Source organism: Babylonia areolata, chromosome 28 (genome assembly GCF_041734735.1).
Source record: "Babylonia areolata isolate BAREFJ2019XMU chromosome 28, ASM4173473v1, whole genome shotgun sequence".
Classification (NCBI taxonomy): domain Eukaryota; kingdom Metazoa; phylum Mollusca; class Gastropoda; order Neogastropoda; family Buccinidae; genus Babylonia; species Babylonia areolata.
In genome coordinates, this window is record NC_134903.1 from 16,070,256 (window position 1) to 16,096,207 (window position 25,952).

The 25,952-nt window shown below is 41.5% G+C and overlaps 1 protein-coding gene across 1 annotated transcript; it reads right to left on the reverse strand.

Moving 5' to 3' along the window:
• Positions 1-1,949: 1,949 nt before the first annotated feature.
• Positions 1,950-25,425, reverse strand: LOC143301726 (glyceraldehyde-3-phosphate dehydrogenase-like). Its single transcript, XM_076616114.1, has 10 exons — positions 25,305-25,425; positions 21,937-21,973; positions 19,422-19,521; positions 16,016-16,122; positions 15,206-15,296; positions 13,009-13,263; positions 11,407-11,501; positions 7,977-8,055; positions 4,399-4,580; positions 1,950-2,779 (listed from the first exon to the last, which is right to left on the reverse strand). The coding sequence occupies exons 2-10, from the start codon at positions 21,957-21,959 to the stop codon at positions 2,704-2,706; spliced, it is 1,008 nt and encodes a 335-aa protein (XP_076472229.1). The 5' UTR covers positions 21,960-21,973; positions 25,305-25,425; the 3' UTR covers positions 1,950-2,703.
• Between the last annotated feature and the right edge of the window lie 527 nt (positions 25,426-25,952).

Genomic DNA, 25,952 nt, shown 5'->3' on the forward strand with positions numbered 1-25,952 from the left:
TGTGCACACGAGTACCTAGTTCAGTAAGATCAGACAAGCGTCCGTTCTTTATGCATTAATTGAAACAGGTCTGCACATGAGTAGGTCAGTAAGATCAAACAAGCGTCTGCTCTTTATGCATCAGTTAAAACAGGTCTGCACATGAGTAAGTCAATAAGATCAGAAAAGTGTCCGCTCTTTATGCATTAATTCACTCAGTACGGCCAGTCCTCTCTTCTCCTCTACACAGACCCCTCGGATGTCCAGTGGGTGTCTGAATGACCCAACCTTTAGCTTCCGTCGTCAGAATTGTGGTATTCTTTGTCAACATTCACCTATTCAGTATAAGAGCCTTCCGCTTGCAATATTTTGATGATGGTAATTGGGGTGAAACGCCGTTAACCATGTCTCTTTCGCCGTTAATATGGATACAGTTAAAAGATCTGCGTATGGGTAGGTCAACAAGACAGACAATTGTGTGCTCTTTATGCATTAAAAGAACTGCACATGGGTAGGTCAATAGGATCAGGTAAGTGTCTGCTCTATCTACCAAGTAAAATGGGTGCTACAGCCAAACTGTTTTAAGGTGTCAGACTTTCAATCTGAGAGTCCTGGGTTCCAATCCTGGTCATGGTGCCTGGTGTGTTTCGGTTGGAGAATTTATTTTCTGATCCCCCAGATCAACAGATATGCACACCTGCTGGTGCCTGCATGAATCCCTTTCATGCCTGCATGCATACAGAAGATCAAATATTCATGTTGAAGATCAGGGAAAGCACACCCCTGAAAACAGAGTACGGCTGACCACACGGCAGGGTAAAAACAGTCATACATGTGAAAAGTCCACTGGTCCATAATTGTGAACCCCCCTTCATGTGTAGGTGCATGCAGAAGATCAAATAAGCGTGTTTATCCATGTCAGTATTCAGTGGGTTATGGAAACAAGAACATGCCCAGCATGTATTCCTCAGCCAGCAACCATTTCTCTTGGGGTTCCACGTCAGGCGTCATGCCTGGTGATCCTTGACGTGGGTTTTCACACGTGCCCAATTCTTCCCCAACTTGCTTTTAGCTGGCAGTGGTTGTGTCTTCTGCTACTGTGGCCCAAGTCCATTCAGGAATGTTAATGACTGATGTGTTGACGATGTTGTGAATTGCTGACTTTATACATTAAAAAAAAAAAAAAAAAATCACAAAAGAAATTAAATTTGCTGGTTTACATAAAGTCTTTAACTCCGGACAAATAGTTTTCTCCATTGCTTTCCCCTGAAGACGACCCATTTGTTCACAAAAAATACAAAACCCAAAGTAACTGAATTAAACTCCCTGTACTTGACCCACTGACCCCTCTTCTAATGTCGTGTGTACGCCTGCCCCCCTCCCTCTCTTCACAGCCCTCAGAAGCGGAGTCGCTGTCAGTACCTTTTTGCTGGTAGATTTCTTCACTGCAGATACTTGATTCAATGTCTTCATCATCCTCGTCAATGTCGAAACTGTCAGTTTGAAGCATTTCAATCACTTCAGCAGCAGAAAAAAGCCGCTGTCGTGATCTAGTTTGCTCCAAAAATTTCCACTTCTATTCGACGCTATTTTAGATACGTATGCAGATTAGCTTATCATGTGGGGTACCAAGGTCAATGGGTGGCCAGCGAGTGTATAGTCATGGAAACCTTACGAAGAAACTTTCCATTCGACCCTAGACATGTTCACAAAGCCCGGTGTAACTGCAACTTTTATGCTACCCCATGAAAAATGTGGACAAATTTTTAATTGTCAAAACCACTATAGCGTTCCATCGTCTGGAACGCTACCTTACGTCAGGGACACTATAGTGTTCCATCATCCGGAATGAGTTAAACAAATACAGTCACACTTACCTGAGAACAATGTCTGTCAAAATAAAACTCAACAGAAACAAGTAACTGGTGTTACTTTCTTCTCTTTACACACACAAAACATCATTTGAGGCATTTTGCACACTTTTAAGTTTTTATTCTGGGGATCAGAATAATAATAATTACACAAGGGAAATGGAAAAAATGGACACAACTATAGAACTGTGAAGCTACCAGTCTTTTCGGAAGATAAAAGAATCCCAGCTGTTATTGTAAAACTTCTGCGTACAGTTCACCAGCCTCCATGGAAAGGATGTCAGCACAGCTACACGAAGGTCTACGAGCCATCTACAATCTACACACAGCTGCCAACCATGCAGATGTAACAGTGAAAGGGTGGAAGCAACTGAGAGAGAGCTAGAAGATGTCTCAAAAACAAAAAACCCCCACTCAAAACGGATATTCACAGATGAGTAGTTCTACAAGACAGTTTGATAACCACCCCACCCCCGTCAATGACTTAATTCTAAACCTCCGTTGTTGCTGCAAGTTCATAGACAAATATTTAAGAAACCCAATTTGAAAGAAATCACGAAAGCAAAAAAAAAAAAAAAAAAAAAGTCACTGTGGTTTAAAAAAAAAAAAAAAAAGTCACCGTGGTTGACAGCTCTGCACTGTATAAACATATCTAAAAAAAGATTTTAAAAAGAAACAAATAACACCAGCAGTCACAACGATGCAGATTTTCTCCCCCTACAACCCCTTATTTTTTTTCTCTCTCAGTAGTGCTGACATCATGGACAATACGCAGCAGCCCTCAGCCTCAGCCGGTTCCCTTTCCACAAGGCTCCATAGACTGGTGAAAGATGTTGCTGCATGTGACGCACGCTTATGCCCCGTCCACCTTGGCCATGTGCTTAATGAGATCCACCACACGATGGCTGTAGCCCATCTCATTGTCGTACCTGCAACAACACACACGGCACACACGTCAATATATGCCTGCAACAACACGGCGCACACGTCAACATATACCTGCGACAACACGGTGAACACGTCAATATACACCTGCAAAAACATGGTGCACACTTCAATATAAACCTGCAACAACATGGTGCACACGTCAATATATACCTGCAACAACACAGCACACACGTCAATATACACCTGCAACAACACAGCACACGCGTCAATATACACCTGCAAAAACATGGTGCACACTTCAATATAAACCTGCAACAACATGGTGCACACGTCAATATACACCTGTAACAACACAGCACACACGTCAATATATACCTGCAACAACACAGCACACACTTCAATATACACCTGCAAGAACATGGTGCACACGTCAATATACACCTGCAACAACACAGCACACACGTCAATATACACCTGCAACAACATGGTGCACACGTCAATATACACCTGCAACAACACAGCACACACGTCAATATACACCTGCAACAACATGGTGCACACGTCAATATACACCTGCAACAACACGGCACACGCGTCAATATATACTGATTACAGGTCTGTGACAACATGGCAAACCCCTCAACATGTGGTGTGGTGGCTACATGGTTCGAAGCAAGAGAATCTGACTGCAAGGTTTGGGTTCCACACTTGCCAGAAACACACAAACGTGACACATGCACACACACACACACAACTCGTAAGAATCAACCTTACACAAGGAACTCACAACCCGATCAACCTAAACACACACACACACCACACATACATGTATACACAAACTTGTAAGAATCAAGTTCAACATATGCAAAATGCTCACCACACCATCAACCTAAAAAAGCGCACATGACGCATACACATACCAACTTTAAAAATCAATTTAAACATACACAAAATGCTCACCATCTAATCAACCTCAACGCACACAAGACATATCTATATACATACCCACAAGCACAACAAACACTTGACACATACCCACAAAACAAAACAACAAAAACTAGACACCTACACTTCTTTTTTTCTAAATATCTATTTATCTATTTACTTATTCATGTATTTATCTGATGTTTTTGTTTTGTTTTTCGTTTTTGCTTTTTTTTTCCCTCTCTAATGGCTTGACTAAGCGTGATGGGTTACACTGCTGGTCAGGCATCTGCTTGGCAGATGTGGTGTTGCAAATATGGATTTGTCCTTCAGTAACTGAACTGAACTGAACTGACACATTCACACCCACAAACAAAACAAACCTGATACATGCACGCCCACAAATACAAACTTACACACTATACACAGATCGCTGACCGATCAAAACACTCACCACACACACAACAAACTTGCATAGATTGATGTGCAATCAGAACACACTGACACATACAGATCCACAACAAATCTGACACAGTCACACCTACAAAACACAACAAACTTGCACAATTCAATGATCAAACAAAACAACACATACCCATCAAGTTAAACTACACAGATCAGTATTTGACCAAAATGACACCCACCCACAAAAACAACAAATTTGCATAAATTGATGATCCATCAAAACCACCCACAAATTCACACGCAGATTTGTCAAAGTGACTAGACGACTCACCAGGACACCAGTTTCATGAAGGTGCTGCTCAGTCCAATGCCAGCCTTGGCGTCGAAAATGCTGCTCTGTTTGTCACCAACGAAGTCCTGGGACACCACTTGGTCCTCTGTGTATCCAAGGATTCCCTTCATGGGCCCCTCAGCTGCTGCTTTGATGGCTGCTTTCACCTCATCGTACGACGTCTGACGACAGCAACAATGAAACCATCACATCATTGTACATCTGACGACAGCAACAACGAAACCATCACATCATCGTACGACGTCTGACGACAGCAACAATGAAACCATCGCATCATCGTACGACGTCTGACGACAGCAACAACGAAACCATCGCATCATCGTACGACATCTGACGACAGCAACAACGAAACCATCACATCATCGTACGACGTCTGACGACAGCAACAATGAAACCATCGCATCATTGTACATCTGATGACCGCAACAACGAAACCATCGCATCATCGTACGACGTCTGACGACAGCAACAACGAAACCATCGCATCATCGTACGACATCTGATGACCGCAACAATGAAACCATCACATCACTGCACATCTGACGACAGCAACAACGAAACCATCGCATCATCGTACAACGTCTGACAACAGCAACAATGAAACCATCGCATCATCGTACAACGTCTGACAACAGCAACAATGGAACCATCACATCATCGTACGACGTCTGACGACAGCAACAACGAAACCATCACATCATCGTACGACGTCTGACGACAGCAACAACGAAACCATCGCATCATCGTACGACGTCTGATGACAGCAACAACGAAACCATCGCATCATCGTACGACATCTGATGACCGCAACAATGAAACCATCACATCATCGTACGACGTCTGACGACAGCAACAACGAAACCATCACATCATCGTACGACGTCTGATGACCGCAACAACGAAACCATCGCATCATCATACGACGTCTGACGACAGCAACAACGAAACCATCGCATCATCGTATGACGTCAGATGACCGCAACAATGAAACCATCACATCATTGTAATCTGACGACAGCAACAACGAAACCATCGCATCATCGTACGACGTCTGACGACAGCAACACGAAACCATCGCATCATCGTATGACGTCAGATGACCGCAACAATGAAACCATCACATCATTGTAATCTGATGACCGCAACAATGAAACCATCACATCATCGTACGACGTCTGACGACAGCAACAACGAAACCATCACATCATCGTACGACGTCTGATGACAGCAACAACGAAACCATCGCATCATCGTACGACATCTGATGACCGCAACAATGAAACCATCACATCACTGCACATCTGACGACAGCAACAACGAAACCATCGCATCATCGTACGACGTCTGACGACAGCAACAACAAAACCAGCACCTCATTGTACATCATCTGACGACCGCAACAACAAAACCAGCATATCATCGTACATCTTCTGACGACTGCAACAACAAAACCAGCACCTCATCACACGACGTCTGACAACAGCAACAAAAACCAAACATCTCATCATCATAAGATGTCTAACGACATCAAGTTGTTTATAAAGCAGCCGGCCACAAAACACCAGCAAACAAATGTTAAGGCTAAAAACCAACAAAACTAAAAGCACTGTGTCATACAACTGATTGAGAAAGTGAAACTGAGCTTTCACACCGCGGTATGAAAATATTGGTTCTCAGTCCAAGGCAAGCAACTGGGCATTACGGATAAATCAGTCCTTGGTGTACTTCTTCTTCTTCTGCGTTCGTGGGCTTCAACTCCCACGTTCACTCGTATATACGCGAGTGGGCTTTTTACGTGTATGACCGTTTTTACCCCGCCATGTAGGCAGCCATACTCCGCTTTCGGGGGTGTGCATGCTGGGTATGTTCTTGTTTCCATAACCCACCGAACGCTGACATGGATTACAGGATCTTTAACGTGCGTATTCGATCTTCTGCTTGCATATACACACGAAGGGGGTTCAGGCACTAGCAGGTCTGCACATATGTTGACCTGGGAGATTAAAAATCTCCACCCTTTACCCACCAGGCGCCGTCACTGTGATTCGAACCCGGGACCCTCAGATCGAAAGTCCAACGCTTTAACCATTCGGCTATGACGCCCGTCGTGTCCTTGGTGTACATATGTTGAGAGTAAAAAATTCAAAAGGAAAAGAAACAAGTTGTCAGAGTATTTCAGAGTGGAGTTTGATGACTGGTCCTTTTGTTTTTGGGCCCATTATGAGTGAAAAGAAGTCATTCATCAACAAAAGCATAAACTTCAATGTCACTGACGGGTGCAATAGCCGAATGGTTAAAGCGCTGGACTTTCAATCTGAGGGTCCTGGGTTCGAATCTCGGTGCACCTGGTGGGTAAAGGGTGGAGATTTTTCCGATCTCCCAGGTCAACATATGTGCAGACCTGCTAGTGCCTGAACCCCCTTCGTGTGTATGCGCATGCAGAAGATCGAATACGCACTTTAAAGATCCTGTAATTCATGTCAGCGTCCGGTGGGTTATGGAAACAAGAATATACCCAGCATGCACACCCCCGAAAATGGAGTATGACTGCCTACATGGCGGGGTAAATAAAAAAAACACAAAAAAACGGTCATACACGTAAAATGTTACACGTCTGTCTGAGTGTGTATGTGTGTGCGTCTGAAATCTGATTGAATGACACAGGAAACGAATGATGAGCGCCCAGTGGCAGCCGTCAGTCAGCTCTACCCAGGTAGGCAGCCTGTGGTGCAAATGTTCCAATGTATGTAAAGCGCTTAGAGCTTGGTCTCTGACCGAGGATAGGCGCTATATAAGTATCCACATCAATCAATCAATCAATGAATCACTGAAAGAAAAAAAAAGTAAAAAGTAAAAGCCGTCATACTAAATCAGAGATGAGATTGATTACCATTTTTATATGGTATATCGTTCAGTGAAAATAAAGTCATCTGTTTAGAGTAAGTTTTAACAACCTTTTTGCTTTTTGGTCTAAGTTTAGGCCAACCTTTTCTTGCCATGGGCCATAAAAACCCCCAAAAAAAAACAAACCCAGTAATCCATACATGCAATCAAGCTTGAACGGTGCGAACTTTTGCTCTTCAGTTAACTCACCTGAGACGAATAGTTTTCTCCCTTGCTTTTCCCTACAGTCAGCCCACCTTTTAGGGTAAGGGGGGAAAAAAAAAATCACAAAAAATATGAAACAAAGTAACTGAATGAAACTCGCTGTACTTGACCCACTGACCCCTTTCCTCACGTCGTGTGAACGCCCACCACCCTCCCTCTTCACTGCCCTCAGAAGCTGAGTCACTGTCAGTAACTTGTTGCTGGTAGCTTTCTTCACTGCAGATACTTTATTCAACGTCTTCATCATCCTCGTCGATGTAAAAAACTTCAGTCTGAAGCATTTCAATCACTTCAGCAGCAGTAAAAAGCCGCTGTCATGATCTAGTTTGCTCCAAAAATTTCCACCTATATCGCCTGCAACGCCATTTTCGATATGTATGCTTTTGCTCTTCAGGTCAACTTTCCACATTTTCACTGCGGTCGGCAGAGTGGTCGTACAACGAACTCACCTCCTTCTCCAACCGTACAGTCAGATCCACCACAGAGACGTCAGGGGTGGGAACACGGAATGCCATGCCTGTCAGCTTCCTGCAACAACCACCACAACCACCCATAGCGTCACCACCAACCCCCACTCTGTCCTGTCACCAACCACTCTCAAAACCTTAACCCATTCGACCCCAAGAGAGTTCCAGCCTTTGCAGGGATCTCCTGACATACTGACGTGAAAAAACGAAGAAAACATACTGATGTCAACTGCTTTTCGCTCCAAATTTACACAATGTGACACAGCCGAAATACTGTAGTATTTGTATTTCTTTTTATCACAACAGATTTCTCTGTGTGAAATTCGGGCTGCTCTCCACAGGGAGAGCATGTCGCTACACTATAGCGCCACCCATCTTTTTCTATTTTTTCCTGCGTGCAGTTTTTTATTTGTTTTTCCTATTGAAGTGGATTTTTCTACATAATTTTGCCAGGGACAACCCTTTTGTTGCCATGGGTTCTTTTTACGTGCGCTAAGTGCATGCTGCACATGGGACCTTGGTTTATCGTCTCATCCGAATGACTAGCATCCAGACTACCATTCAAGGTCTAGTGGAGGGGGAGAAAATATCGGTGGCTGAGTTGTGATTCGAACCAGCATGCTCAGATTCTCTCACTTCCTAGGTGGATGCGTTCCCTTTGTTTGAAGTTTGTGCATATGTAGGAGCAGTGTACACCATTTTAATGAATGGCTAAGGGCTGAATGAGTTAAATAAATCAAATCCTTATATAGTACTTACAATGAGTTAAATAAATCAAATCCTTATATAGTACTTACATGGCTCAATCTCCCCATATAATGGGCTTTACATGCCTCACATGTAACAACAGATATATACAGTACTGTGTAATCAATACAAAATACACCAGCACATAAAGACGCACAAGAAGGAAAAACATATATACATGAATGAGGGATGAAGGATACAAGGCGTATCCAACTAAATCTCTTTAAGGACTTATGAAAGGTTGGTCTTGATATATATATTTCTCTCTCTCTCTCTCTCTCCTCCTTCTTCTTTTTTTTTCTTAACAATTTTTTTTTTTTAACTTTTAAAATGATGGACCCTATTGATGTAACACCTGAAAGTAAAAATCAGTGCATCACTCATCACCCATTACGGGGGAACCCCCCAAAGTGGAGCGATGGCCTTGTGACAATGCGTCTGCCTCAAAAGCGAGAGAATCTGAGCGCACGGGACAGAATCCTATACTTGCCAGTATTTTCACCCCTTCCACTAGGCCTTGTGTCCTGTCCTGGATTCTCCTTATTTCAATGAAATGACAGACGGGCGCAATAGCCGAGTGGTTAAAGCGTTGGACTGTCAATCTGAGGGTCCCGGGTTCGAATCACGGTGGCGGCGCCTGGTGGGTAAAGGGTGGAGATTTTTACGATCTCCCAGGTCAACATATGTGCAGACCTGCTAGTGCCTGAACCCCCTTCGTGTGTATATGCAAGCAGAAGATCAAATACGCATGTTAAAGATCCTGTAATCCATGTCAGCGTTCGGTGGGTTATGGAAACAAGAACATACCCAGCATGCACACCCCCGAAAACGGAGTATGGCTGCCTACATGGTTGGGTAAAGAACGGTCATACACATAAAAGCCCACTCGTGTGTATACGAGTGAACGCAGAAGAAGAAGAAGGAGAAGATGAAATGACAAACCAAAGTCCCATTTCGCAGCACGCACTCAGCACGTCAAAGAACCCACGGCAACAGAAGGACTGTCCCTGGCAAAATTCTATAGAAAAATACACTCTGATAAGAAAACAAACTTGCGGACAGATAAAAAAAAAAAGAAAAAAGAAAAAAGAAAAAAAAAGATGGTGCTGAACTGTAGACATGCAGTTTCCCCACGATGAGAGCTGCCTGAAATTAATACAAAGAAATCTGTTGTGACAAGCACTGAAAAGTGTAACAATACAATACAAAACAGTACAACACAGAAGAAGATGCATCAACGACTGAAACGAGTAATCATACCACACAAAACAATACAATAAAGGGTATACCCAGTGCGATCCGGGATCACAATACAAAACAATACAATACAGATGCACCCATGCAGAGATAACTGTTGTAATGAATTCAAGACTGAAAGAGTTACCAACTCAGTACGAAATAATGCAGAAGAAGGACGTACCCATTGTGATTGGTGATGACAATACAAAAACAATACAGAAGATGCTGTACTCATACAGAGGCATCTGTTGTCACATAGACTGAACAGAATAATTATACAAAATAAAACAATATAGAAGAAGAAGGTGACTGTTGAGATCGGACATCGCAACTCAAAACGATACAGAAGACGCCATACCCATACAGGGACATCTATCATCACCAAGACTGAAAAGAGTAATAATACAAAACAATATGAAACAATACAGAAGTCGTACTTGTTCAGAGACATCTGAAGTCTTAAAGACTGAAAAAAGTAATACCACCATACAAGACAATACAATTAGAAGAGGGGCGTACCTGTTGCGATTGGGGATCAGAATACAAAACACTATACAACAAAAGACTTACCTGTACAGAGACATCTGTCATGTTAAAGACGAAAAATAGACTAGCAGTACAATACAAAACAATACAATTCAATACAAAAGACTTACCCATACAGAGACATCTGTCATGTTAAAGACTGAAAAGACTAGTAGTACAATACAAAACAATACAATACAGAAGACTTACCCCTACAAAGACATCTGCCATGTTAAAGACTAATGACGGGCGCAATAGCCAAGTGGTTAAAGCGCTGGACTTTCAATCTGAGGGTCCCGGGTTCAAATCACGGTGACGGCGCCTGGTGGGTAAAGGGTGGAGATTTTTACGATCTCCCAGGTCAACATATGTGCAGACCTGCTAGTGCCTGAACCCCCTTCGTGTGTAAACGCATGCAGAAGATCAAATACGCACGTTAAAGATCCTGTAATCCATGTCAGCGTTCGGTGGGTTATGGAAACAAGAACATACCCAGCATGCACACCCCCGAAAGCAGAGTATGGCTGCCTACATGGCGGGGTAAAAACGGTCATGCACGTAAAAGCCCACTCGTGTACATGCGAGTGAACGTGGGAGTTGCAGCCCACGAAAGCAGAAGAAGAAGAAGAAGAAGAAGAAAGACTAATAAGAGTAGCAGTCAAATACAAAACAATACAATTCAATACAGAAGACTTACCCATATAGAGACATCTTTGTCTTAAAGACTGAAAAGAGTAACTGTACCATACAAGACAATACAATACAAAGAAGGAAGTACCCACTGCGATCGACGATCACAACGCAAAACACTACAGAAAAGCGTCGTAGCCACACAGAGACACCGGTTGTCACAGAAACTGAAAAGCGCAATTACCACACCACACAATACAGAAGAACATACCCGTTAAGTTCTGGGATGACTTTACCCACAGCCTTGGCTGCCCCGGTGGAGGACGGGATGATGTTTTGGCCAGCACCACGCCCACCTCGCCAGTCCTGTTGGCAACCGACAATCAAGATGTGAGAACAATGACGTCAGGAGAGCAAACGACTGAAGGAAGTGTATGGCGTGCCTCAGTGCATGAGCTCGAGTCAGCAACGCAGAGTTGCATTAAATGCATGGGTGGTGTCTGCAACCCCATGAACTGCATTAAATGCATGAGGGGAATCTGCAACGCACCGAGTTGCACTGCGCAAGGTTACGCATTATGTTAAAAACGATTGATCACTATTCATTAAAAATATGATTACGATGGATGAGACTGTGATTTTCTGTGTCATTTTCAAAATGTTGAATTGCATCCACAGCTGTGCATGAAAATTCACAACTGGCCATTTGTCACGTATTTCTTGGCTGATTTCAGACTACGGTCTGAAGGATTTCATGCCCGATTATTGCTACATACCCCTACCTATGAAAGCCCCCCCAAAACAATAAGCATCATTAATAATTATTTATTAAAAAAAACAACAACAACAAAAAACAGAAGAGCCAGTGAATGCACCATATCACCACAACTGCCCACCCCACAAGAAAAAAGATAGCCCACCTTGCTGGACACCACCTATCTAACCGCCAGCACCCCACAGAAACCCCTCCCCACCCCACAAGAAAAACGATAGCCCACCTTGCTGGACACCACCTATTCAACCCCTACACCCCACAGAAACCCCTCCCCACCCCACAAGAAAAAAGATAGCCCACCTTGCTGGACACCACCTATCTAACCGCCAGCACCCCACAGAAACCCCTCCCCACCCCACAAGAAAAAAGATAGCCCACCTTGCTGGACACCACCTATTCAACCCCTACACCCCACAGAAACCCCTCCCCACCCCACAAGAAAAAAGATAGCCCACCTTGCTGGACACCATCTGTCTAACCGCCAGCACCCCACAGAAACCCCTCCCCACCCCACAAGAAAAAAGATAGCCCACCTTGCTGGACACCATCTGTCTAACCGCCAGCACCCCACAGAAACCCCTCCCCACCCCACAAGAAAAACGATAGCCCACCTTGCTGGACACCACCTATTCAACCCCTACACCCCACAGAAACCCCTCCCCACCCCACAAGAAAAAAGATAGCCCACCTTGCTGGACACCACCTATCTAACCGCCAGCACCCCACAGAAACCCCTCCCCACCCCACAAGAAAAACGATAGCCCACCTTGCTGGACACCACCTATTCAACCCCCACACCCCAGAAAATTCCCCCACCCTACCCATGCCCCCCCAAGAAAACAACAACCCACTTTGCCGGACACTGCACCCCAGAGAAGAACCCCCCCCCCCCTTCCTCCCCACGAGAAAAACGACAGCCCACCTTGCCAGAAGCCAACAATTTAATCCCCACACCCCAGAACTCCCCCCCCTCCCCACACCCCTCCTCACACAAGAAGGACAACAGCCCACCTTGCAGCACACCACCCATTTAACCACCAGCACCCCAGAAAACTCCCCCCACCCCCAACCCCACACACAAGAAAAATGACTACCCACCTTGCCGGAAGGCCCGTCAACAGTTTTCTGCGTGGCGGTGGTGGCGTGCACGGTGGTCATGAGCCCCTCCTTGATGCCGAACTTGTCGTGGACGACCTTGGCCAGGGGTGCCAGGCAGTTGGTGGTGCAGGAGGCGTTGCTGACCACAGTTTTGTCCTTGGTGTAGGTCTGGTGGTTCACGCCCATCACGAACATGGGGGCATCAGCCGAGGGTGCGGAGATCACAACCTTCTTGGCGCCGCCCTTGAAGTGGGCCTGATCAAACAGGTCAGCATATGTGTCCCTCCAAAGGTGCAACAGCTCAGCTCAAACTTATCATACATACATTGGGAAGAAATGGGAGTGAAAGAAAGAGGAGGTGACAAACAGTGAGAGAAAGCAGAGATGGGGAAAGAAAGAAAAAGAAAGGGCAGAGTGTTATAAATGACATGAGAGAGAGAGAGAGAGAGAAAGAGAGCGAGAGAGAGAGAGAAACGGAAAGAGAACTGCGAGGAAAAAAAATGTTCAAATAAAAAATAAATTAAAATGTTATATGTGCAATTAACCTATTCCCTGCCAACATGATGGGTTAGGTAAACCCGTCATAATATAACTGCTACCAAGAGTGGCTTACATTATGTGTTAACCCATCATCAGGCTTTCCCAAATTATCCTTCAGCCAGAAATAGAAACGGTGTCGTCATTTTCATCCAACCCAGGAAAACTGCGAGTCATGAAATAACATGAACACCACAGACACATGCCAGTGACCTGTGGCTCAAAGCACTGACCACCAGCAGCCAAATCAGCAAGCAAAGCCAGCAAGAACAAACACCGCAAACAATGGCAAGCAGAGACAGAGAAAGAGAGAGGGAGAGACAGAGAAAGAGAGAGAAAAAGAGAAAGGGAGAGACAGAGAGAGAGAAAAAGACAAAGGGAGAGAAAGAGAGGGAGAGACAGAGAAAAAAGCGAGAGAGAGAGAAAGAGAGAGGGAGAGACAGAGAGAGAGAGAGAGACAAAGGGAGAAGAAAGAGAAGAGAGAAAGAGACAGAGAGAAAGAGAGAGAGAGAGAGACAGAGGGAGAGACACAGAGAAAGAGACAAAGGGAGAGAGAGAAAGAGAGAGAGGGAGAGACAGAGAAAGAGTCAAAGGGAGAGAGAGAAAGAGACAGGGAGAGACAGAGAGAGAGACAAAGGGAGAGAGAAACTGAAACTGAAAAATGTTTTAATGCCATTGACATTACAGTCCTACTAGCATGGGACACATCAGAATAATCGTTTAACACATAAAAACAAACCAAACAGCATGAATATATGTATCAAAGTCGCAGCAACAAACCTGCTGCAAGACAACAGAAAACACTTATGTCGAAAACGGCTATACCCACATTCGACAAACTCACGGCGTGATCAACCTAAAAGAAAAGTATGAAAAAAGAAAAGAAACCTATACATATTCTGTTAATTTGCATTTTCTCCATGCATATTCAAAAACGATACAAATGTCGGCTTCTTTGAATCAACCATCCAACCTAAACACTATGACAGTTAAAGCTGTAGTATGATTTTTTTTTTTTTAACTTTCAAGACTGCAATGCATTTACAAGTCAGAGCAATTCTTGCTACGAAAGTGCCAAGCAAGGGCGATAAATTTAGCAAGTGACCGAATTATCTTTACATTATCTGACAAAAGGAGATGGATGATGTCCCTTTCAACTGAAACACTTTCTTTAAAAACTTCACATTTTTTACAGATATCACTGTAGGCGTTACACACAAAAAGAAAATGAATTTCGTCTTCTGTCTGCACCCCCAAAGGGAGAGAGAGAGAGAGAGAGGGAGAGGGGAGAAAGAGAGAGAGGGGGGAGAGACAGAAAGAGGAAGAGAGAGAGAGAGAAAGAGACAAAGGGAGAGAGAGAAAGAGAGGGAGAGACAGAGAGAAAGAGACAAAGGGAGAGAAAGAGGGAGAGAGACACACACACAAAGGGAGAGAGAGAAAGAGAGGGAGAGACAGAGGGAGAGAGAGAAAGACAAAGGGAGAGAGAGAAAGAGTGAGGGAGAGGGTAGTGGAGAAAGCACAGCTGCTTTTTTACATCCAGCTCTCAAGACAAAGGGACAGAGAGAGAGACAGAGACAGAGAGAGAGAGAGAAAGTGACAACGGGAGAGAGTAAGAGAGAGAGAGAGAAAGAGACAGAGACACACACACAGAAATACGTACGCTGGCCTTATCTATGGTTGTGAACACTCCAGTGGACTCCACCACATAATCAGCCCCGTCTTTACTCCAGGGAATATTGGCGGGGTCACGCCTGTCAACATAGGGATACACCCCCCCTCATCAACAAATCAAATCATTCCCCATGCCCCCCCGCCCCCCAATTCTTATCACTAAGCATGTTTCGTGTAACCATGTTCCGGAAGGTAACAGAATGGTTAAGATACTTATCTGCCAATGCAGTGTCTGTGAGGGTCTTTGTTAAACCCCGCTCTCACCCTTCTCAAACATGACCAGAAAATCCAACTGAAAATCAGCCCAGCAGATGTGGTGTAGTAATGTACACTGACTGACTGATGTGAAAGCACTTTGATTTGTCTCTGCACAAGCTTCAGCGCTATACTAATACTAATCATTATCATCATCATCATCATCTTCTGCGTTCACTCGTATGCACACAAATGGGCTTTTACGTGTATGACCGTTTTTACCCCCGCCATGTAGGCAGCCATACTCCGTTTTCGGGGGTGTGCATGCTGGGTATGTTCTTGTTTCCATAACCCACCCAACGCTGACATACGTATTTGATCTTCTGCTTGCATATACACATGAAGGGGGTTCAGGCACTAGCAGGTCTGCACATATGTTGACCTGGGAGATCAGAAAAATCTCCACCCTTTACCCACCAGGCCCCATCACAGTGATTCGAACCCGGGACCCTCAGATTGACAGTCCAACGCTTTAAACACTCGGCTATTGCGCCCGTCATTATTATCATCATCATCAAATCTGTTCTTTTTTCACTGGACTCACTCTTGGTAGACGCTGATGGCCTTGCCCTGGACCACCAGTTTCTTGTCCTTCGTCTCCACGGTCCCTTTGTAGCGGCCATGAGTGGAGTCATACATGAACATGTACGCCTGCACACAGTTTTCCCCCACCCCAAAATTCAATCATAATAATAATCATCATACATAATGTGCATACAGTTGGAGATTTTTCTTCCCTGTCTTTTTTTTTTTTTTTCTCAAGGCCTGACAAAGCGCGTTGGGTTACGCTGCTGGTCAGGCATCTGCTTGGCAGATGTGGTGTAGCGTATATGGATTTGTCCGAACGCAGTGACGCCTCCTTGAGCTACTGAAACTGAAACTGAAACTCTTCCCTGTCTGCTAATTTATCACACTTGAATATGTATATCTGCACACACTCCCCCCCCCCGCACCCCCCACCATTTAATCATACTAATAATCATACATTGTGTGCATACAACAGGAAATTGCCGTAGCTACTTTCGTTTTCTCCGCATAGGCGGATAGTAGTTTGCACAGGACAGGAATCAGACTCCCTGCAGGAGTCCGCACTAGTGGGTCATGGTAAAGTATGTGTAGTGAAATGGGAGCTTTTTCCTCCCCTGTCAGCAAATTCATTTTGTTCTTTTGCTACTAAAACTAGAAAAAAATAAAATAAAACAAAAAATGAAAAGATATCCAGCTGTAGACACTGATTACGAAAACCAGATTACTTTGTAATGACAAGCATTTTGTTTATCTGTTTATTTTTATGATACTATTTGCCATTCAATGTTATGGTTTGAAATCTGTTCTTTGCATTCTTGGGGGAGTTTTTGTATTTGATTGTTTGTTTATATATGTGGGTTGTTGTTTTATTGTTTGTTTATATATGTGGGTTGTTTTTGTTGTTGTTTTTTTAAATTCTTTTTTGACTCACTTGTGTAAACAAAGTGAGTCTATGTTTTAACTCTTTCCATAAGAACGGCGAAAGAGAGGACGTTAACAGCGTTTCACCCCAATTACCATCATCAAAATATTGCAAGCGGAAGGCTCTTATTCTGAAGACGTGAATGTTGACAAAGTACACCATAATTCTGACGACGGAAGCTAAAGGTTGGGTCATTCAGACACCCACTGGACATCCGAGGGGTCTGTGTTGAGGAGAAGAGAGGACTGGCCGTACTGAGTGAGTTAACCCGGTGTTCGGTTGTCTGTCTCTGTGTGTGTGTGTGTGTGTGTGTGTGTGTGTGTCTGTGTGTCCGTGGTAAACTTTAACATTGACATTTTCTCTGCAAATACTTTGTCAGTTGACACCAAATTTGGCATAAAAATAGGAAAAATTCAGTTCTTTCCAGTCATTTTGTTTAAAACAATACTGCGCCTCTGGGATGGGCACAAAAAAATAAAGAATGAAGCCTAATTATATGCAAGCTGCATTTACTGTTATATTTATATTTTTTGTATTCTCTAAACTTGGCACTTTGATCTCATATTCTGACACAACAGCTAGAGCAGTCATTATTATCATTTTTTGTTCAAACAGGAACTTTTTTTGCTAAGCATGGAAGTTTTATTTATTTTGCAAACGTTTTGGTGCAGATAGTAAAAAAGGGAAATTACTCTGTAATGCCAGTGGAGTTAATTTGCTTTAAACTGATCTTTCTCATCTTAAACATTACATTTTGAAACAAGAGAGGCAAGGCCTTCAAGACTCACTTGTGATGCACTTTAAAAAAAAAAAATCCAAGCTTTTTATGTATTGAGTATAATTTCAAAATGTAATGTTTAAGATGAGAAAGATCAGTTTAAAGCAAACTAAGTTCCCCCAGCAGAGTAATTTCCCTTGTTTTACTGTCTACACCAAAACGTTTGCAATAAATAAAACTTTTGCTTAGCAAAAGAAGTTCCTGTTTGAACAAAAAATGATAATAATGACAGATCTTTTGTTGGGTCGAATATCAGATCAAAGTGCCAAGTTTAGAGAATACAAAAAATATAAATATAACAGTAAATGCATTATACTCAATACATAAAAAGCTTGGATTTTTTTTAAAGTGTATCACAAGTGAGTCTTGAAGGCCTTGCCTTTCTTGTTGTTTGTTTTTTGTTGGCTTGTTTTGTTCTGTTTGGTTTTTCTCTACACATGTATGCAGCATAAAAACGAATAAAAACTATAAAAAAAAAAAATTCATAGTGTCTTTCCATTTAAGAACTGCTCAAATGTGCCATACAATGCAAAAACAGGTAAAACATACATTTAAAAAAATAACTGAAATAAAAAGAAACCTACATGAATAAACATGCATGAACATTTAACCAAAACACTATGTTCAGACACACAAAAATCACTGTACATAAGACAACACTTATTGAATATATTATACATCACCATACCTAAATAATGCACCTTTCATATCACAATAGTATACTTGACACATCTGTAATGAAATATGAGTGCAGTTATATTCCATCAGTGCTGCAGACAGCCAAAATACAGGATAATGTAGAAAAGATATTCTTACCATAAGTGTATACACACTTATGTGGCAAGACAGCAACTTCCCTTTCTAATATTGCTGCGGTATCCTAAGTAAATGTTTTTTTAGGCACACTTTGGTCAAATTTGGATGTAAAAATGTCTCAAAAGACCTTTGTCAAGTGAGAAGGTTCTTCATCTGCCTGATCTTGACAGTTCTGTCAACAGGGAATCTGAATTAGTGAATACTCTTCTACACCCCAAGAAAGTGCAAATAGCGGCGATAGTGACAAAGATGAATTTGAAACTGTGCGACAGATTTTGCTGTTGTTGAAAGCGCAAGTCAACAGAGATAATGTGCTATGTTCAGAGGTACCTACAGCCATTTTCTAAGAGGTTGGCTATAAATAATCCTAGTAATAAACTTATAAAATACACAACAAAACTCAGCAACCTTGAAAAACAATTTAAAAAAATAAAATAAAATAAAGGACACAAAATTGTGCTCCATTCAGGCCTGCAGTGCAGATCTTATTTTGTTTTATTCAGAACTAGTGGTTTTCTTGAAGTTTCTTGGCAGCTGGCTCAGGCTGGGAGACTGATAAGGCTGTAAGGCAGGCCTGGTCACAGTAGTGTCAACAGATCACAATATGTCCCAATACATAAAACTGATCAGATCACGGTATTGTGTACTATTTCTCCTTCCATAATAATTAATTATAATGAACGCTTCTTCAGCATTTCATCTAAGAGCTCAAATACATGTCTATGCACACCTAAGCTGACTGTAGATGAAAATACAAAATCAAACCAACAAAACAATTTCAAAGATCTTCAAACAAACACCCAATTTTGAGCAAACATCAAAATACATGTGCGCACAAACACACACACACAGAGTATATACAAACAGAACATGAAGATTCAAACTCAGGTAACCCTATCTTATTACCATGTAATCAAGGTCGATGAAGGGGTCATTGACTGCCACCACGTCCACACCATCGGAGTCCAAGGCAGCTCTCAGGACAAGACGACCAATACGGCCAAAGCTGCCACAGTATCACAAAACCACTGTCAGCATTTGTGATATGTTAAACAAGAGAGGCAAGGCCTTCAAGACTAACTTGTGATACACTGAAAAAAAAAAAAATCCAAGCTTTTTATGTATTGTGTATAATTTCAAAATGTTATGTTTAAGATGAGAAAGATCAGTTTAAAGCGAATTAAGTCCCCTAGCATTAATTACAGAGTAATTTCCCTTTTTTACTATCTGCATCAAAACGTTTGCAAAATAAATAAAACTTCCACGCTTAGCAAAAGAAGTTCCTGTTTGAACAAAAAATGATAATAATGACTGCTCTTGTTGTTGGGTCAGAATATCAGATCAAAGTGCCAAGTTTAGAGAATACAAAAAATATAAATATAACAGTAAATGCAGTTTGCATATAATTAGGCTTCATTTTTTTTTTTTTTTTTTTTTTTGGTGCCCATCCCAGAGGTGCAATATTGTTTTAAACAAGATGACTGGAAAGAACTGAATTTTTCCTATTTTTATGCCTCGTTTGGTGTCAACTGACAAAGTATTTGCAGAGAAAATGTCAATGTTAAAGTTTACCACGGACACACACACACACAGACAACCGAACACCGGGTTAAAACATAGACTCACTTTGTTCACACAAGTGAGTCAAAAATCCTTGGGGGTCCCATGTACTCTTTCACCATTCTTCTTATTCGTACATGGACTGCAACTCCCACCTTCACTTGTATGTACATGAGTGGGCTTTTTCGTGTATGAACCTTTTTACCCTGCCATGTAGGCAGCCATACTTCGATTTCGGGGGTGTGCATGCTGGGTATGTTCTTGTTTCCATAACCCACCCAACGCTGACATTGATTACATGATCATTAACATGCGTATTTGGTATTCTGCTTGCGTATACACACGAAGGGGGTTCAGACATAGCAGATCCACACATATGTTGACCTGGGAGATCAGAAAAATCTCAACCCTTTACCCACCAGGCGCCGTTACCAAGATTCGAACCCAGGACCCTCAGATTGAAAGTCCAATGCTTTAACCATTCGGCTATTACACCTGTCAGCTTTTGCTATAATTCTTGAAGAGGTCCCAGAGTCTACCTTCACAGGGTGACTCCAACTGCACGTTCCAATCAAATCTGCATTGACATTACACATGTACTCAAATGCAGGCAAACATTCAACTCATAGTCATCTATCTTTCTAGGGGCAAACTAACTGTGAAGAGAAAAAGATTTTTTTTTCTATACATTTGTTCCATAAATCTAAACATTCCAGAAATTTATAAAACTTTCCTTGGACGTGATCGATGAACATAATTAAATGAAGACAAAAACAAAAGGAAATTTTCTATCTAAAATTACATTTAAATAACATACTTAACGTGACTCAACTAGTGCAGACTCCAGTAGGGGTCTGACATTCCTGTCCTGTGCAAACTACTATCCGCCTATGCGGAGAAAACGAAACTACGGCCGATAACCTCCCGGAAGTAGGTAATCTCCCCTTTGTCTCGCTGGCTAGCACCCTCTTTTTCCGGCAGCCATTATGACTCCTGTTCCTGTGCTCTCCATACCGCTAAGTTTTTTTTTTCGTATTTTCTGTCTGTCTGTCAATTCTCTGGCGTTCTTGTTTTTTTGTCAAATTTTGTCTTTTTTAAAAATGGAAAAAAAAACCCACTACAGTCCACTTCATACTAGAAGTCTAATTTGTACTGGTTGCATGATTAGCGGTTGAGATAAAACAGGCCAAAGTAGATAAGTAGTGATTCCAAATCCATGTCAAGTTTTTAAGAGCACCAGTTTGCACTGATAGTTTTACACCCCCCAAACCCCACCTCTCAAAAGAAAAGGTTATTTGGTCAGTACAGCCTCTACAGGTTACTCATGCTTTTTTCTTTTCTCTCTTCAAATTATATTCCTTGTATAATTTTTCACAGCGGTTTCAATTTCAGATAGGTATATATATTTCTTCAAATCTGTTTTATAGTCGATTCTTTTCACTCACTGAACAGAAAGGAATCCCCCCCCCCCCCCCAAAAAAAAAAAAAAAAAAAAAAAAACATGTAATCTCACATACTTAGTGTGACAAACTAGTATTCAAAACTAGAAAAGCATGTACGTTATGCCATGTTCCAACCTAACATTCACATTTTTTAACCCTTATTAATGCACTACCACAAGCTTTTTTTTTTTAATGGTTGTCATAAATCATAATATAGAAACAACTGCAGTTAATTTTAATTTTATGATCAAACTTAACATTGACATCAAACTAATAAAGTAACAAGCATGAATAACATCCCCAAGTCTCATAGCAAAATTTCTTTTTTAGTTTTACCAAATACTGACAGATCAAATTAATAAAAATCAAGACATTATGCACCTTTGATTTAAGAAAATAATAATAATACGTCAACTTACCCATTGATTCCAACCTTAACCATGATGACTGGTGATTCTGAAACCGAATGGAAAATACACACACTGCAATAAAACACACCACCATGAAAAAGGCATGTTGACTGGAATGTTAGCTGGGAATATATATAGTGAAAAGGTATGAACATTATGGTGCCATTAGTTCAGTCATTAGTCAGGCCAGTCTTGGGAGTATGGGAATGTTCTTTGGAATACAGGCTAAGTGAAACATATAGACAGTTCTGAAAATATTCAACGAAAATTTTCTAGAGGAATTAATGGCTCTGCTGATATGGACTATATATATATATATATATATATATATATATATATATATATATATATATATATATATATATATATAAAATAAATAAAAAAAATTTCAAGCACTTCAGTTACCTAGTTGAGTATAGAAGACTGCATGGTGATTTACTAGATGTATAAAATGACTCATGCATTATGTGACAGTAGAACTATAAATTCTTTGTTTACATAGAATGAGAACACTGCTACAAGAGGTGAATCCTATAAACCGTCAACATTTTCTGTTAAAACTTCCAGATTTGCACCTTTTTATTTATTTATTATTTTTTTACTAACATAGTAATAGAGTAACATATGTATGGGAAAAAAATACCACAAGAAGTCGTTTCCGCAGGAACAGTGAATACTTTTAAAAATCATCTCGACATTCTTTTACATAAAGTACAAAACTCCTCTAAAATTTTTTTTACTTCTGAACTGACAAGCATTGCGCACTCAATGTTGGAAAATTGCTTATGTGTGAGAACTCTCTTTTTCTTCCCCACTTCTAGCGAGCTGAAGGCCTTATCAGGCCTATGCACTTTAATACTGGTATGATATGATATGAACTAATGAAGACTATCATGTTCCATGCAGATCAACAGTCAAAAGTCTATACAGCTTCACCTTGATTATCTGCAATTTTTACCGACGCCCCAATACTGGGTATTCGCTGAGAGAAGGAAGGTGGAGGGGGGACGTGGGGGTGGACTGTCTTTCTGCACTCTGATCTGACCTCCTGTCCTAGATCTTGGTCCGTCTGTCCTTCACTAACTCGGTGAGACACCGCAACTCGTCATGACCTTCAATATAGCCATCTCATTAAACTTGTTTTTGACACTGTTCTTGTTGCTCCAGGTAGTTCCACTCTGCCATCTCATTTAACTTGTTTTTGACTCTATTCTTGTTGCGCCTTGTACTTTGACTCCAACTGTCTTATCCAGTGTCACTGATACTTTCTCTACCTCTCTGCTTCCACCCTAACCGCCCTTTCTCCTGCTCTGTCTCCACTGCCACCGTACGTTACTCTTTTCCCATCACTCCTGAAATACTTAAGTGTCAACAGCTTACGTATGCCTGGTTGATAAGCAGCTTTCAGCAAACTGTCTAGTTTCTTTGACGTGCAGAAAATAATGTTCAGGAAAATGGGTCAGTGCTTTCAGTCAACTGTCTAGTTTCTTTGACCAGAAGAAAGTAAATGTTCCGGAAAATGGGTCAGCAATTCTATTTGGTTTCAGTTTCCAGCAACTGTTCATTTCATTTCCCCCACACCACCCCCAATATATGACTACGTCAAATATGCATTTTTTGAGATGACAAAGGCCGGAGTGAGACTTTTGTGGTCGTAGCCAAGAGTGTTTTGCAACATTTTCTTCCCCTATCTTTGAAACTGTCCTTACTGCTCACTGTATCCTTCATAGTACTGACTACACTGTGATAAAAAAAACAACAGACTGCAGGACATTTTAATAACATGAACTACAGATGCAGCTATAGTCTGAACTCTTACCATACAGCTGCAAGTTTCACACTAATACAATCTAAGTTCCTGCGCGTGCACACACATACACACATGCACAAAGATGAATAAATCTTTCAGATTTACTCATTACAGACCATAGAGTTACTTCCCTTTGTCATGGAACTGGTCAAGAAATGTTTGGAAAAACAAAAAGCAAAAACCCTTTCATTTCTGTGCCAGTTCAACCTTACGTCTGAAACTTAACTGACATTCATGGAGGTTTTACAGAAAACAGGGTCAAGACAGATGATAAAAGAAGTAGCACAATAAAGTTGCAAATATTCTGTGATAAAAAATCATCACTATCAGTTTGAGAAAAGGGTCTTGCTTCTGTGGCCTTGACCCTCACAGCTACTTTATAATTATAATTCAGAGATCCATTACTGTTCTCACTTAAGTTAAATTTATTGTGTTGTACCACCTAAAATTCTTTTTTCAATTACTAAATAAAATATATTAAAAAAACAAACACTTTCAAACGGACAGAAAACTTGCTTGAACTTGCTTGCCTGCACTTGTTGCTCTCAAAGTCCAATATCATTCGCATTCAAAATGTCCAGAAAAAATTCAGTATACAACAGAACCAAAATAAATGAAAAAGACTTCAAGTGACAGGCTTATGCACATGTATAATACATAAAAACACATTCAAGCATTCAATTTTCAATGTCAGACAATCTGTAAAGCTGTCAGCAAACTGATGCAAACAAAATCACATTTTACCTCTGAATTCATGTCAAAGCTAATGAAAAAAGATGCAGGGACTAGCAATCACTTCCATGAGTTTGTGGTTCATTGAAATTTTCAGGTTCAAACCATGCATTTGATTATGACATGAATTTCACTCTTTTAATATGTAGAAATTGCACCAGAAATTAACTTTGAGTTTAAAGGGGAGAGGCACTGATTTATTTATAGCGTTATGACGTAATATCTATCGCAGGTCGAAAAAAAATCGGAAACTTTGTGAAATCTGAACGGATCAACAATCTCGTTATCTATGCATTTTAAACACATTAACTGCTGCTAACAATCTGTACCTTGCGGTTTTTTCTCATGCCAGAAATCAACAACCAAAATCTGGGTGCTTTCTTGAACAACACATTGAATCTGCCGTGCTGGAACCAACGGACTCGGAAGAATGACTGTCAAAAGCAACTTTGCTGCAGCAAGACCAATTAATTTACACTGGTATTAACTAAATGGCATTCTCGCCAACTTCTCCTCGGCGCTATGCCATCAATTTGCTCACTTCAATGCGCATTTCAGCTCAAGATGTGATTGAGCAAACCCAATATTACATTTCCAGACGAAGATCACACGATGAAAGCAGCCGGCTGCAGCTTTAATTTTGTAAGTGGCGCACTCGCCGGCTTAACAGACCCTCGGCGTCGCCTCGACAAAACGATCATTTCAATGCGATTTTTAGCTGAAAATGCGATTGAGCGAGCCGAGTTTTACCTGTAGAGACGAAGATCAGAGGGCAGACAAGCTGAGGGCACGAAGCAAGTGTGGAAAGAGGGCAGAGGAAGGTGATAATACTGACCTGGGGGCTGATTATATAGATGTCGTCTGCTGCTCAATGGCTGCTGTGTCGAGTGAAAAGCGGCGAGTAGACAAGGCGGATGCCTGGCTGTGCCCGGTTACCTCTCAAGGTCGTGTCCTTGCGATTCAGCAAGGGCACGTCGTTGGCATATGGTATTGTTGTTACCCCTTGAAAACTCGTCCCTATGCTGCTCGTCTGCTCAGCAGATTTTCCTTTCTGTCCTCTGATAACTAATTTCTGAAAAAAAAGATAAAAAAGCAGATTTGCAGGAGACTTCATCGGAGAGAGATCTTGGAGTCATTGTTGACTCTGGTCTCTCTCTTGATGTTCATGTTAATGAAACCATTAAAAAAGCCAATAGATTGACTGGAATGTTAGTTGGGAATATACAGTGTGAGAGTAAAGACATTATGGTGCCATTATTTAAGTCATTACTCAGGCCAGTCTTAGAATATGGAAATGTTTGGAATACGGGTTTAGTGAAACATATATACAGTACTGAAAATGTTCAACGAAGATTTACTAAAAGAATCATTGGCTTTGCTGATATGGACTATGAAAATATGTTGCAAGCACTTCAGTTACCTAGTTTAGAATATAGAAGACTACGTGGTGATTTAATAGAGATGTATAATATGACTCATGGAT